General features: G+C 40.7%; 1 protein-coding gene across 1 annotated transcript in view; it reads right to left on the bottom strand.

Annotated features, from left to right (window-relative positions):
- Window positions 1-15,020, bottom strand: part of SPTLC1 (serine palmitoyltransferase long chain base subunit 1) — a 127,924-nt gene that overhangs the window by 39,227 nt on the left and 73,677 nt on the right. Inside the window, exon 9 of the mRNA XM_089677153.1 lies at window positions 4,326-4,433. Within this exon, the coding sequence (XP_089533279.1) occupies window positions 4,326-4,433 (108 nt within the window). The remainder of the gene's footprint in view (window positions 1-4,325; window positions 4,434-15,020) is intronic.

The following is a 15,020-nucleotide window of genomic DNA, read 5'->3' on the forward strand; positions in this document are numbered from 1 at the left end:
TACCATAATGCGCGTTTTGACCTGTTGTATAACATATATCCATTTGTTTTGGCGACTTGAGACTGGGGAGGAGTGGGAACGATTGGTGTGGTAAAATTTGGTCAACACTGTGAAGTTAAGCACTCATAAGGATGTTAAGTGGAGCACTTGATGAACACACAGTACACACTTATGGTAAGCTCCACAATGCAGTGCCTAAAGGTTGCATTTCAGAACAGCCCTACAATTATCCAGTCCAGTGATGTCTGGGTACGTCCAGCAAATCTATTGCAGAAGAAATGCCAATCTGGATTGTGGTGTATAGAGACCTCCTCAAGCAGTTTGCAGAGGAATTTAAAACTTAGGAATGAAGGTAAATGATGGAAGAAAAAGCATGCAGTGCTTTCTTCAAGCCACTTTCTTCATGATCCATTACGTTAGAAAATTTTCAAGACAGCTTATTATGCTATCTTGACACCCTAATTGAGAGGCTACTCAGTCTACATTTGTTGTTCTGTACAGGTTTGCTTCCTTCTTTGGGCCTTTAGAATTTCCAATCGTTTTAAAGAATATGTTACCTCAACATTTCATATTCCTGATATGTGTCTATTGTACCATGTACTTGTATGAAAAAGTATCATGTTTCCTTTGTATTGCTTTGTGTAAATTATCTGGTGATCCTGCCAGTCCCCCTGCTTCTCTATTCAAACTGACTGTGTTAGGCAGAAGACCACATCTATCACAGCATGATCTGTTTTCTGGCTGTACTTTGAGAACAGCCTGTCTGTCCTACATTGGCCAAGACATGCTGACATCCCCCCTACACAACCATTCACTGGGAAGAGCAATGTACTGGTGTTTCCCCACCCCTAGCTCTTAAAGCTCCTTATGCAGCTGAGAACAGTGATTATGAAATCACTTATATAAAAAAAAAAAAAACAGGAAAAAAAAAAGATCATCCTGAACACTGGAAATAAAATGAGGCATTCTGGGAGTAGGAGTTATAACAGACTTATCCTATAGATGGCAGTACAATCCATCACTCTGAATTTCTGTGTCCCTCAATAAAAGAGAAAGAAACACTATTGCTGGTAAGCTAATGGCTGAAATGTAAGTAGTGCTTTGGTCCTTAAGGGTAATTCATATCTGGAAGCTAAAGTGATTATGTGTGGGATATTAAAACTTATACAGTTTTTTAATTAAGAAATGGCTCTCATGTTCTTATAACAAACCTGTACTCTATTTTAGTTTTAAAATAAAAGTTGTGTCCAAGGGCAGACACTAAGTAAAGCCAACAATTGCCTTATATTAGTAAAAAAAACAAAAAAAAAAAAAAACACATCTGTGTTCCTATCCAATTTAGTTCACTTATTTTGTTTGTGCTGTCTAACTTTTTTACTTCATGACATTCTCCACTAGGTTCTAGCTACTGGCAGGAGGCTTACTTTCTAAAGGTTTAAAAGGGAGTAAAAGTTCACTTTAAATTGATATACAGTACTGTGCAAAAGCTTTAGGCAGGTGTAAAGAGATGCTGTAAAGCAAGAATGCTTTCAAGAATATATATTTTAAATTATTTATTTATATCAATTTACAAAAAACGCAAAGTAAGTGAACAGAAGAAAAAAAATTTAAAATCAAATTAATATTTTGTGTGACTACCCTTTGACCTCAAACCAGCATCAGTTCTTACATTTGCACACTTGCACAAAGTCAGGGATTTTGTAGATTAGAGTCAGGTCTATGATTAACCTATCATACCAAGCAGGTGCAAATGATCATCAATTTCATGTGTAGGTTGAAACACAGTCATTAACTGAAACAGCTGTGTAGAAGGCTTAAAACTGGCTGAGGAACAGCCAAACTCTGCTACTAAGGTGAGGTTGTGGAAGACAATTTCACAGGTCATACACCACAGCAAGACTGAGCACAGCAACAAGACTTAAGATAGTTATACTGCATCAGCAAGGTCTCTCCCAGGCAAAGATTTCAAAGCAGACTGGAGTTTCAAAGCTTCAAGCGCTTTTGAAGAAGTCCAACAAAAACGGACAATGCTGAGGACCACAGATGGCCTAAGAAACTTAATATAGCAGATGAAATCATGCTTACGTCCCTTTGACATCGGAAGATACTGTATGCAGCAATGCAATCAGAACAGAAGTGGCAGAAACCAGTAGGACCCAGGTACACCCATCTACTGTTTGGAGAAGTCAGACCAGAAGTGGTCTTCATGGAAGAATTGTGGCCAAAAAGGCATACCTCTGACATGAAAACAAGGCCAAGCAACTCAACTATGGACAAAAACATAAGAACTGGGGTGCAGAAAAATGGCAGCAGGTGCTCTGGACTGATGAGTCAAAATTTGAAACATTTGGCTGTAGCAGTAGGCAATTTGTTTGCCAAAGAGCTGGAGAGCGGTACATTAAATTGAGTGTCTGCAGGAAAAATGAAGCCTGGTGGAGGTTCCTTGCAAGTTTGGGGCTGCATTTCTGCACATGAAGTTGGTGAGGATCAATGGTGTCCTCAAGGCTGAGAAATACAGATATTTATCCATCATGCCATATCATCAAGGAGGCATTTGATTGGCCATAAATGGATTATGCAGCAGAACAATGATCTCAAACTTACAACCAAAGTCATTAAGAATTATCTTTAGCGTAAAGAGGAACAAGGAGTCCAGGAAGTGATCTGAGGCAGTCTACATTCACAGAAGATCTGTGGTTAGTTCTCCAAGATGTTTGGAACAACCTACCTGCCGAGTTCCTTCAAAAACTGTGCGCAAGTGTACCTAGAATTGATGCAATTTTGAAGGCAAATGGTGGTCACAACAAAATATTCATTTGATCCATCTTCTGTTCATTTACTTTACATTTTATTAACAGTCAAAAATTTACTATTAATGCTTTTATTTTTGAAAGCATTCTTAAAGCCTTTGTTAAGTTAGCGAGCAAAGTAAAAAAATGGCCCCCCCCAGCAGGTTTTAACCATAATGTGCTAGTATGCACTACATACTAGCACATTATGACAAAGTAGCCGACAAACTGATCTCTTCAGTGCTAAGCGGTCACGGCTCCCCGACGCTTCCATGTTCGCCCAGTTTTCCTTCCGGGTTCTACATTTTCGGCCACCTGAATGGCCGGGTCTGGGTAATGTAAGTCCCGTACATGCGCACAGGAGTCACATTACCGCAGCACAGAGAGCAGGCTGTAAATGTGTTCCCTATGACATTCTTTTTTTTGGTGACAGGTTCCCTTTAATGAGACATCCAGGGACTAAATGACCCTGGATATCTCCTCTATGCTCAACTGAATCTGATGCAGTACAGATCGCACTGCATTCTTCTTTCCCATTCATGATGGCCAGGTCTGCAGAGGCACCGCACTGCTTGCATCTGACAGCCAGAAGTTGGCTTGTCAGATGTAAACACAATCCCAGTGTGTAAAATCCCCCAATGTCACTTGCACACAACTGACCTAGCAGCAAATGGGTTAAACTAGTAAAAGGGAAACCAAAAAGTGTAGAGCAATGCAAACATCTGCTGAAACCAATGGGCAAAAAAATCTGGAAAGTTATCTGAAGGTGATTGGTGCAAAAATGTTCCTTTGTAAACAAACCTTTGTTTACTACAAACAGGTTTGCATTCCTATACAAGTCATTAGGAGGACAAAACCTGCTTGAAGCAGGTCGAATGCAGGTCAGAAGGAGGTCAACTGCAGGTCAAATGCATCTATCAATGATTTGTGAATGATCTCAGGAGAGTGTCATATTGAAGCCATGAAGACAGTCATCAAGCTTGTCAACACAGGCCCCAAATGTTCAGTAAAAGAGAAACACAGAAACGAAAGGGTGCACCAGCCTAATGCATTATCCAAAAAGCTTTTATTAACATTAGATAAAAAATTACTCACAAGCATAGGAGCTAAAAGAAAAAAAAAAAGTTTAGGCTCTGAGGAAGAAGGGTATTCCTTTGCAACGCGTCAGCCTGCAGGAACCCTGATGTGGTTCCCCCTATGCTTTGAAGGCTGTCCTATCTGGATACATTCAGCCATGGATGTGTGGCTTGATGAGCGCTTTTAACTCCTATGCTTGCGAGTAATTTATCGAATTTTAATAAAAGCTTGTTGAGTAATGCACTAGGCTGGTGCACTCTCTTTTTTGTGTTTCTGTTTTAATGCCTAAAAGAAATCACCAATCCTTAGGAGCAGTAAGGCTTTATGAGATTATCCATATATTTACTGGGCCATTGCAATTATACACAGATCATTCTTGTTGTTTGTTCGTCCCCAAATGCTCAGTACTCATGACTGAAAAACTAACTAAGATAATCCATTTCTCCAGTGCACACTTACCTTGATGCCAAAATGCTCAGTTACTCCTCGGCCATGTTCTCCTAGTACTCCAAAGGAAAGACTTTCTTCCAGGAATATTCTTACTTTGTATTTGTACTTCAACTCAACCTGCAATTTACAGACAGTAAAAGCCAAAACGTTTCAGAGAACTGTGGGGCAGAGATTGCTCTACAATACAGTTAAGCTACCGTTAAAACGTGCATATGTTGATTTATATTTCAGTTTATTAAATAGAGGTTTGTACTCTGGAATAGCCACAGCCTGCACAGCGAAAGTAGGTAAAAAATGTACTACACATGCATTAAGTCTATAAATCCAACTTATATTAGGTAACGAATGGAAGACTTTTCTATTTTTAAGTGATTTGAGAAATAGATGAAACTAACTAAATGTATTTCAAGAAAAGCAGACCATGAATGCAGCTGGTAACTAAAGATAACGGTATGCTACTAGTTTTTGGTTTATTTCAGAATGAACGTCACTGATTTATATACACACACATTGAATATATGAAAAGTGAAAAAAGTGAATAAAGCTTAAAATCCTTCTAATAGCTTTTATTTCCATAAACACAAATGCATTGGGAACACTACACATTCTATTCCAAATCAAAACATGAAGAAAAATATATCAAATTTGTGTTGTTCCTCTAAAAAAAAATTGAAGAAAAGTGAATATTAGACTGTTCAAAAAAATAGCAGTGTTTGTATTCTTCTTTACAAACTCAAACATTCACTATTTAAACTGAAAAATGTTTGAAGATTTTGCTTTCCTTTGAATCAATTAATATTCAGTTGTATAAGCACTGTTTATGAGAACTGCTGTACATCTGTGTTGCATGGAGTCAACCAACTTCTGGCACCTGTGAACAGGTATTCCAGCCCAGGATGATTGGACTACATTCCACAGTTCTTCTCGATTTCTTGGTTTTGCCTCAGAAACTGCATTTTTGATGTCACCCCACAAGTTTTCTATTGGATTAAGATCCAGGGATTGGGCTGGCCACTCCATAACGTCAATCTTGTTGGTCTGGAACCAAGATGTTGCACGTTTACTGGTGTGTTTGGGGTTGTTTCTTGTTGGAACACCCATTTCAAGGGCATTTCCTCTTCAGCATAAGGCAGCATGACCTCTTCAAGTATTCTGATGTATTCAAACTGATCCATGATCCCTGGTATGAGATAAATAGGCCCAACGCGGTAGTATGAGAAACATCCCCATATCATGATGCTTGCGCAACCATGCTTCACTGTCTTCACCGTGTACTATGGCTTGAATTCAGTGTTCGGGGGTCGTTTCACAAACTGTCTCCGGCCACTAGACCCAAAAAGAACAATCTTACTTTCATCAGTCCACAAAATGTTGCACCATTTCTCTTTAGGCCAGTCAATGTGCTCTTTGGCAAATTGTAACCTCTTCAGCGCATGTCTTGGGACTTTGCGGGGGCTTCTTGCAGATAGCTTGGCTTCACATAGGCGTCTTCTAATTGTAACAGTACTCACAGGTAACTTTAGACCTTCTTTGATCTTCCTGGAGCCGATTGTTGGCTGAGTCCTTGCCATTTTGGCTATTCTTCTATCCATTCGAATGGTAGTTTTTCACTTTCTTCCACGTCTTTCAGGTTTTGGTTGCCATTTTTAAGCATTTTCGATCATTTTAGCTGAGCAACCTATCATTTTCTGCACTTCTTTATATGTTTTCCCCTCTCCAATCAACGTTTTAATCAAGGTACGCTGTTCTTCTGAACAATGTCTGGAACAACCCATTTTCCTCAGAATTTGAGAGAGAAATGCACTGTAACCAGCATGTACAATATTTGCTGCCTTCCTTCCTTAAATAAGGGCAATAATTGCCACCTGTTTTTCAAAGAATGAATGACCTCACTAATAGAACTCCTCACTGCTATTATTTTGAACATGCCCCTTTCAATTAGTGATTCAATTACACAGAATCAGCAGCATGCATGTCATGACTGTTGGGTCTGTTAGATTTCTTTTACTCTACTACACCTGCTAGTAAATTATTTGCCATGTAGAAATATCATTTCTACCAAAAACAGTTATTGATCAGGTTAGTGATGTCTGACTGCTATTATTTTGAACACAACTGTATACACACACACATATTTTATATATATATATATATATATATATATATATATATACACACACACATACACACACACACACACACATACATACATACATATATACACATACACATATACACACATATACACACATATACACACACACATGCATACATATACACACACATACATATACACACACACACATACATATACACACACAGTCCATATATATTTGAACACAGGCACAATTTTAGTTGTTTTCCAGGTATTTACCAAAACATATTCAAGCTATAGTTATATAATGGATATGGGCTGAAAGTACACACAGGTTTAATTTGAGTGTATGTGCATCAAAACTGGAGGAAGGGTTTAGAAATTACAGTTCTCAAGGAGTAGCCACCCCCCCCCCCCCTTTAAGGGACTGAAAGTAATTGGACAATTGAATCAAAAGCTGTTCCATGGCCAGGTATGGGCTACTCCTTCGTTATTTCTTCATCAATTAAACAGGTAAAAGGTTTGTAGTTGATTCTAAGTGTGGTATTTGCATTTGGAATCTACTGCTGTGAACCTACATCATGCGTTCAAAGGAGCTGTCCATGCAAGTGAAACAGGCCATTGTAAGGCTTCAAAAACGAAAACAGAGAGATAACAGCAACATTAAGAGCAGCCAAATCAACAGTTTGGTACATTCTGAGGAAAGAGGAACGCACTGGTGAGCTCAGCAACATAAAAAAAATGCATGGACGTCCATGGAAGACAACAGTGGTGAATGATCGCGGGATCTTCTCTATGGTAAAGAAAAATCCATTCACAGCATCCAGACAAGTGAAGAACACTCTCCAGAAGGAGGGCGTATCATTGTCAAAGTCTACAGTCAAGAGAAGACTTCACGAGAGCAAATACAGAGGGTTCACCACAAGGTGCAAAACTATTCATAATAAAAATAATGTGAACAAGGAATTCATAAGAAAAAGCGGTTACATAAAAGGACAATGCGATACTCAAATTATCAAAATATGCTTTTGTTAGCAAAGTTGCAATGTGAGACAATTCAGTAAAGACTGCTGGTAGCCATCACCTCAATGTAAGACAAACACAAAAGACAACCTAAAACAAACAAAAAAAAAATATCAAAAGAAAGACATCATGGCTAGGCCATAAATTGTACTATGCTGCAGAGACGACTCAAAAGTCTTTTGCTCATACAGCAAAGACACATCAGGGTGCACCACTATAGACCAATCATCAGAACATACGAGTGTAAACTCTATTGGCATGGAAATAGAAGCCCAACTAGGGAAGATAGGCAGTAAAGAATATACATCATGACCATGTAACTGGCTACATTCCACATATAAACCGCTTGTGTCAAAATGGTGGTGAATAAGGTACTTGTTGCAATCCAGGTAGTGTATAGCCCATAGGCCAATTTCTGAGACCAGAACACAAAGCCTCCGAATAGAATATGCGATAGTGACAGATAAACCCACATAAGGCAGTGGATATTGCATTAAGGTCTACGTTTTGTTAACAAAATATGGGCAAATAGCAGTTCTCTGACAGCTAGATGTAGATTAGAGTCACTATCCAGAATTGAGGAGTGACAGGTAGAAAGTCCGTAAGGCAGCCGCCGTATAGAGACTTCCAATGGTAGAGCCCTGTCTACATGTGTGTCCAGTGATCCATCAGGCGTGAGTAAATGTGTCACTCACCACCTACTTCCTTGAGAGTACACATGGTGGTTGGTCAACGCCAAAAGTTAGCGTGGTGCTCAGTATCCCCCTAGGTGTACTCTCAAGGAAGTACAATTTGACCATCGGAGGTCCTGATATGGCGGCTGCCTTTGGGACTCCAAGCATGGAACCGAGCGACTAAGGAAAGGTCATACTATCTCCATCTGGCGGAGTAGAATAATACTAAATAATACTCTTTACTGCATATCTTCCCTAGTTGGGCTTCTATTTCCATGCCAATGGAGGTTACACCCATATATTCTGATGATTGGTCTATAGCTAAATTGCAATTTCTCCATATACAGTTGCAAGAAAAAGTATGTGAACCCCTTGGGATTACGTGGAGTTTTGCATGAATTGGGCATAAAATGTGCTCTGAACGTCATCTAAGTCAGAACAATAGAAGAACACAGTCTGCTGAACATAATACTATACAAACATTAGATGTTGCCATGGTTTAATTGCACATAACATGTAAACATTCACAGTGCAGGGAGGAAAAAGTATGTGAGGCCCTAGCTTAATGACTTCTCCCAGAGCTAATTGGAGCCAGGAGTGAGCCAACCTTGACTCCAATCAGTGTGATGATATTGGATGTGTTGCTGACAGCTGTCCTGCCCTTAAAAAACACACACCTGTTTTGGGTTTACTGGTTTCAAGAAGCACTGTCTGATGTGAACCATGCCTCGCAGAAAAGAGCTCTCAGAAGACCTACAATCAAGAATTGTTGACTTGCATGAAGCTGGAAAGGGTTACAAAAGTATCTCCAAAAGCCTTGATGTTCATGTGTCCACGGTAAGACAGACTGTCTACAAATGGAGAAAGTTTAGCACTGTTGCTACTCTCCGCAGGCGCTGTTGTCCTGTAAGAATGACTGCAAGAGCACAGCGCAGAATGCTGCATGAGGTAAAGAAGAATCCCAGAGTGTCAGCTAAAGACCTACAGAAATCTCTGGCACATGCTAACATTTTTGTTGACACATCTACAATAAGGAAAACATTAAACAAGAATGGAGTACATGGGAGGACACCACGGAGGAAGCCATTGCTGTCCAAAAAGAATATTGCAGCACGTTTGAAGTTTGCAAAAGAGCACCTGGATGTTCCACAGCACTACTGGCAAAATATACTGTGGACAGATGAAACCAAGATTGAGTTGTTTGGGAAGAACACACAACACTATGTGTGGAGAAAAAAAGGCACAGCACACCAACATCAAAACCTCATCCTCACTGTAAAACATGGCGGTGGGAGCATCATGGTTTGGGCTGCTTTGCTGCCTCAGGGCCTGGACGGATTGTTGTCCTTCATGCGAAAATGAATTCCAGAGTTTATCAAGACATCTTGCAGGAAAACGTCCGCCAACTGAAGCTCCGCAGAGGATGGGTGATGCAACAGGACAATGACCCAAAGCATACAAGTAATTCAACAAAACAATGGCTGCAACAGCACAGAATACGCCTTCTGGAGTGGCCCAGTCAGAGTCCTGACCTCAACCCGATTGAAATGCTGTGGCATGACCTTAAGAGAGCGATTCACACCAGACATCCCAAGAATATTGCTACACTGAAACAGTTTTGTAAAGAGGAGTGGTCCAAAATTACTCCAGATCGTTGTGCAGGTCTGATCTGCAACTACAGGAAACGTTTGGTTGAGGTTATTGCTGCCAAAGGAGGGTCAACCAGTTATTAAGTCCAAAGGTTCACATACTTTTTCCTCCGTGCACTGTGAATGTTTACATGTTATGTGCAATTAAACCATGGCAACATCTAATGTTTGTGTAGTATTATGTTCAGCAGACTGTGTTCTTCTATTGTTGTGACTTAGATGACGTTCAGAGTACATTTTATGCCCAATTCATGCAGAACTCCACGTACTCCCAAGGGGTTCACATACTTTTTCTTGCAACTGTATATGTATGTATATATATATATATATATATATATATATATATATATATATATATATATATATATATCCCCACCATGGTGGTGCACCCCGATGTGTCTTTGCTGTATGAGCAAAAGACTTCTGAGTCATTGTCTCTGCAGCATAGTACAATTTATTGTCTAGCCATGACGTCTTTATTATTTACATTTTTTTGTTTTAGGTTGTCTTTTGTATTGTCTTACATTGAGGTGATGGCTACCAGCAGTCTTTACTCCATTGTCTCACATTGCAACTTTGCTAATAAAAGCATATTTTGAGTATCACATTGTCCTTTATGGAACCGCTTTTTCCTTGTTCACATTTTTCCGTAGGCTTTTTTGGTTATTGGGCAATATTTTGTACTTTAAAGCGATACTTATTATTTAAAAGCCTCCATCTACATGGTTATTTGCAAACTATTCATAAGCCTGAAGAACAGAAAAACCAGATTAGACTTTGCCAAAAACATCTAAAAAAAAGCCAGACCAGTTCTGGAAAAGCATTCCTTGGATGGATTAATCTGCACCAGAATGATGGGAAGAAAAAAAAAGTGTGGTGAAGGCTTGGAACAGATCATGACCCAATGCACACAACGTCATAGGTAAAACATGGTGGAGGCAGTGTGATGGCATGGGCATGCATGGTTTCCAGTGGCACTGGGTCATTGGTGTTTATTGATGTGACAGAAGACAGAAGCAGCCGGATGAATTCTGCAGGGTTTTGAGATATACGGTCAGCCCAGATTCAGCCATATGCAGCAAAGTTGATTGGACGGCGCTTCACAGTACAGATGGACAATGATCCAAAACACACTGCAAAACAAACCCAGGAGCTTAGGAAGGAAAAGAAGTGGAATATTCTGCAATGGCCGAGTCAATCACCTGATCTCAACCCAATTGAGCATGCATTTCACTTGCTGAAGGCAAAACTAAAGGCAGAAAGACCCACAAAAGAACAACTAAAGAGAGCTACAGTTAGAGCCTGGCAAAGCATCAGAAAGGAGCAAACCCAGTCTTTGGTAATATCCATGGGTTCCAGACTTCGGGCTGTCATTGCCAGTAAAGGATTATCAACAAAATATTAAAAATGAACATTTTATTTATGATTATATTCATTTGTCTAATTACATTTGAGCCCCTGAAAATAGAGGGACTGTTAAACCCCTTGAATTAAAGCTGACAGTCTGCAATTCAAATTCATTTGGATGGTTATTTTTCATTTATTCTGGTGGCATACAGATCCAAAAGTATGAAAATATATATGGACCTAACCATACACGCACACACACGCACGCACTAAAATGAGTACACGCCATTTTAAAAGTAAAATTTTAATCAATATCCCAATGAACCCAAGAACAATTTCCAAAATTTTGACAAAACAGTGTTTTACAGAACATTTGTTTATCTTAGGGGTAGGTAAGCTTAAAGAGGTAGAGATCTACCTGAACAACATGGGAGAAGTCGATCACCAAGCACAGTGTTGCCTCCTCACACCTGATTTACCGTATTTTTAGCTCCATAAGAGGCACTTTTTTCCCCAAAAAAAAGGGGGGAAATGTCAGTGCGGCTTATGGAGCGAATATGGAGCGGCCGGTCCGGTATTTCCACCGCTGCCGTGTCAGAATACCGGGCCGGCCACTCAGCTCTGCAGTGGGACCTTACCTGTTGCTCTATCCAGCGGCGTGCTGTCTTCCCGGCTTCTGTAGTGTGCGTGACAGCCGCGTGCCAAGTGCACATGCACAAGAAGCGGTGCTCTTTGTGAATGGTAAGGCGGTACCTGGGACACATGACAGGTCCCAGAAGCCGCCGGACCAATCACAAAGCGCAGCGCTTCTCGCTCATGCGCACTAGGCATCCGGCTGTCCGCCAAGCGCCCACACTACAGAAGCCGGGTAGACAGCGCGCGGCTGGATAGAGGAACAGGTAAGATCAAAGAACAACTCCGCGGAAGTAAGAGTGGGTACCTGTCAAATTCAGGTACCCGCTCCCCCCCCCTCCCCAAAAGGTCAGCAGTCATCTCCTGTACTACGTCCGCAGTCTCTGGTCATCTTCTGTACTACGTCCGCAGTCTCTGGTCATCTCTTGTACTACGTCCGCAGTCTCTGGTCATCTCTTGTACTATGTCCGCAGTCTCTGGTCATCTCCTGTACTGTCTGCAGTCTCTGATCATCTCCTGTACTATGTCCGCAGTCCATTAGTTCAGAATTTTTTTTTCCTGTTTTCTGCCTCTAAAACCTAGGTGCGTCTTATGGTCAGGTGCGTCTTATGGAGCGCAAAATACGGCAAGTATCAAATTGCCGTACTACATGTCACAATCACATGCATTGTACAGCAATCGTGGGTTTATATCAGGTGGTGAGGAGGCAACATATCGCCTCCTCACCATCTGCCAAACACAGTTGGATCGCTTTGCAGAGGAACAGCAGTGCCTGCTGCACTTATGAATGGGCAATTAGTTGCATTTGTCAGCAGCACTCTTAGGGCTCGTTCACATGTAAGGTTAGGGGTAGTAAAACTCTGTGGTTGAGTCATGCTTTTATCCCTACCCAATCCCTACCCTCTTTAGCTGCAGAGGCAGCAGCCAAAGGTGTGCACATGCTGCAGCAGGAATTACACCCCTTTTTGCTTTTGGTGGGTGTTACTGCCTGCCAATCAGACACATTCAAGTAAAATGGGGCCACTCTGCAAGTGCCTTCTAACTGCATGCTTCTGCGGGGTCCAAGGGGTTAAAGCAGGTGGTGAGAATGCAACACACCACTGTTTAACCCCTTTGTTTGCTGCACTGCCCAAGGTTGCAGGGCAATTGCAGAGCGGTCTCATTCACTTGAATGGGTCATGCTTTACAGGTGTTACACCCACCAACCATGACAGGGTATAGGGTCCAGCACTACAGAGGAGACATTGGCTTATGCAGCTCCTGCTCCTTACTACAGCTCCAACTTTACAAGTAGTCCCTCTGCATTACTCTCGGTTTGATGCTCTGGGATAGAAGGTTAGCAAGTCCAGACTGTGATTTACCAGTCACCTGGCTGTGATCTGCTGGTTGCTGAACCCTGGTTTAGCTCATTACATGCAAGTAAGAATAATATAACTTCAATTACAAAATCTCAGCTTTACTGAAATTAGCCGAGGCAAAAATAAATACACCCCACTACAAAAACTACTACATCTAGTATTTTGTATGACCTCCATGATTTATAAGGACAGCACCAAGTCTTTTAGGAATGGAATGAACAAGTTTGAGACATATTGCAACATCAATCTTTTTTCCATTTTTCAAGAACAACCTCTTTTAGAGCCTGGATGCTGAGAGATGCTTAACTTATCTGTTCAGAATTCTCCATAGGTGTTCAATTGGGTTCAGATCAGGAGACATACTTGGCTGAAACACTTTCACCCTGTTCTTCTGCAGAAATGCAACAGTGGCCTTAGATGTGTGTTTTGGATCATTGTCATGTTGGAAAAGTGCATGACGACCAAGGACACGGAGTGATGGTAGCACCTTCTCTTTCAATGTAGAGCAGTACATATGTGAATTCATGATACCATCAATGAAATGCAGCTCCCTGACACCAGCAGCACTAACGCAACCCCACAGAAGGACACTGCCACCACCATGTTTCACTGTAAGCACCATGCATTTTTCTTTCTACTCCTCACCTTTGTGACACCATACAGTTTTGAAGCCATCAGTTCCAAAAACATTTATCTTGGTCTCATCACTCCAGAGTAGAGTCCCAGTAGTCTTCTTTTTCAGCATGGGTCCTGGCATATTCTAAGTGGGCTTTTTTGTGCACAGGCTTTAGGAGAGGCTTCCTACATGGACGATACCCATGCATGCCATTCCTCTGCAGTGAACGCCATATTGTGTCATGGGAAACAATCACCTCTGTTTGGCTTTCTACTTCATTAGCTAACTGCAATGAACTTGCATGGCTATTTTCTGCAACCCTTCTCATCAGAAGATGCTCCTGTCGAGGTATAAACTTCCATGGATAGCCTGGACATCTCTGTGAGATTGTTGCAGTTCCATCTTTGTTATATTTTTGTATTACTTTTGCTACAGTATTCTGACTGATAAGTAAAGCATTGCTGATCTTCTTGTAGCCTTCACCTTTCTTGTGTAAAGAAATTATTTTCTTCTCCGGCCTTGTGACATTTCTCTTCCATGTGGTGCCATTGCTGACAGCATGAAATGGGAAGGGGTTTTCTTTGTTAAGCAACATCCTTTTATAAATCAACTGTCAGCTGGGCACCTGTTTAATGAATAATTAGACTCAACTAAAAGTTTAATTCTTATTAATTAGGATTTTGTTGTCTAAAATTTAGCTTTGTTCCTAAGAATTTCATTGGGGTGTATTTCTTTTTGCAATATGGTCTTGAATGAATTTGTAGGAAAAATACTTTTTTGTGTGTGCAAATTAACAAATCTCGTTTGCAATCCCATTTGTGGGAGTATTTTGTAGTTTAGTGTCCCATTGAAAATGTTGAAGGGGTATACTCATCTATGCTGAGGTGTGTGTGTGTGTGTGTGTGTGTGTGTGTATACACACACACACACACACACACACACACACACATATATATATATATATACACACACACACACATATATACACACACACACCCCCGTGGAGAATTGTATACAGTATGTACCATTTTTAAATCAGAGAATGCAGGCAAAACATTTCTTTTATCTCTTATGGGATTCATATGCCCTTGTAGGTCATAACACAATGGCACAATAATAAAACAAATGAAATGACCCCTGTTCAAAACTTTGCATACTCTTGGTTCTTAACTGCATATTGTCCCCTTTAACAACAATGACAGTGTGCAGTCTTTTATAATAGTTGTCTATAAGGCCCCAAATTCTTGCAGGTGGTATAGATGCCAATTCATCTTGGCAAAATGCCTCCAGGTCATGCAAAGTCTTCGGT

The sequence above is a fragment of the Staurois parvus genome, unplaced genomic scaffold (assembly GCF_062004578.1).
Source record: "Staurois parvus isolate SC_StPar_1 unplaced genomic scaffold, SC_StPar_1.0 ptg000178l, whole genome shotgun sequence".
In the NCBI taxonomy this organism is placed as follows: domain Eukaryota; kingdom Metazoa; phylum Chordata; class Amphibia; order Anura; family Ranidae; genus Staurois; species Staurois parvus.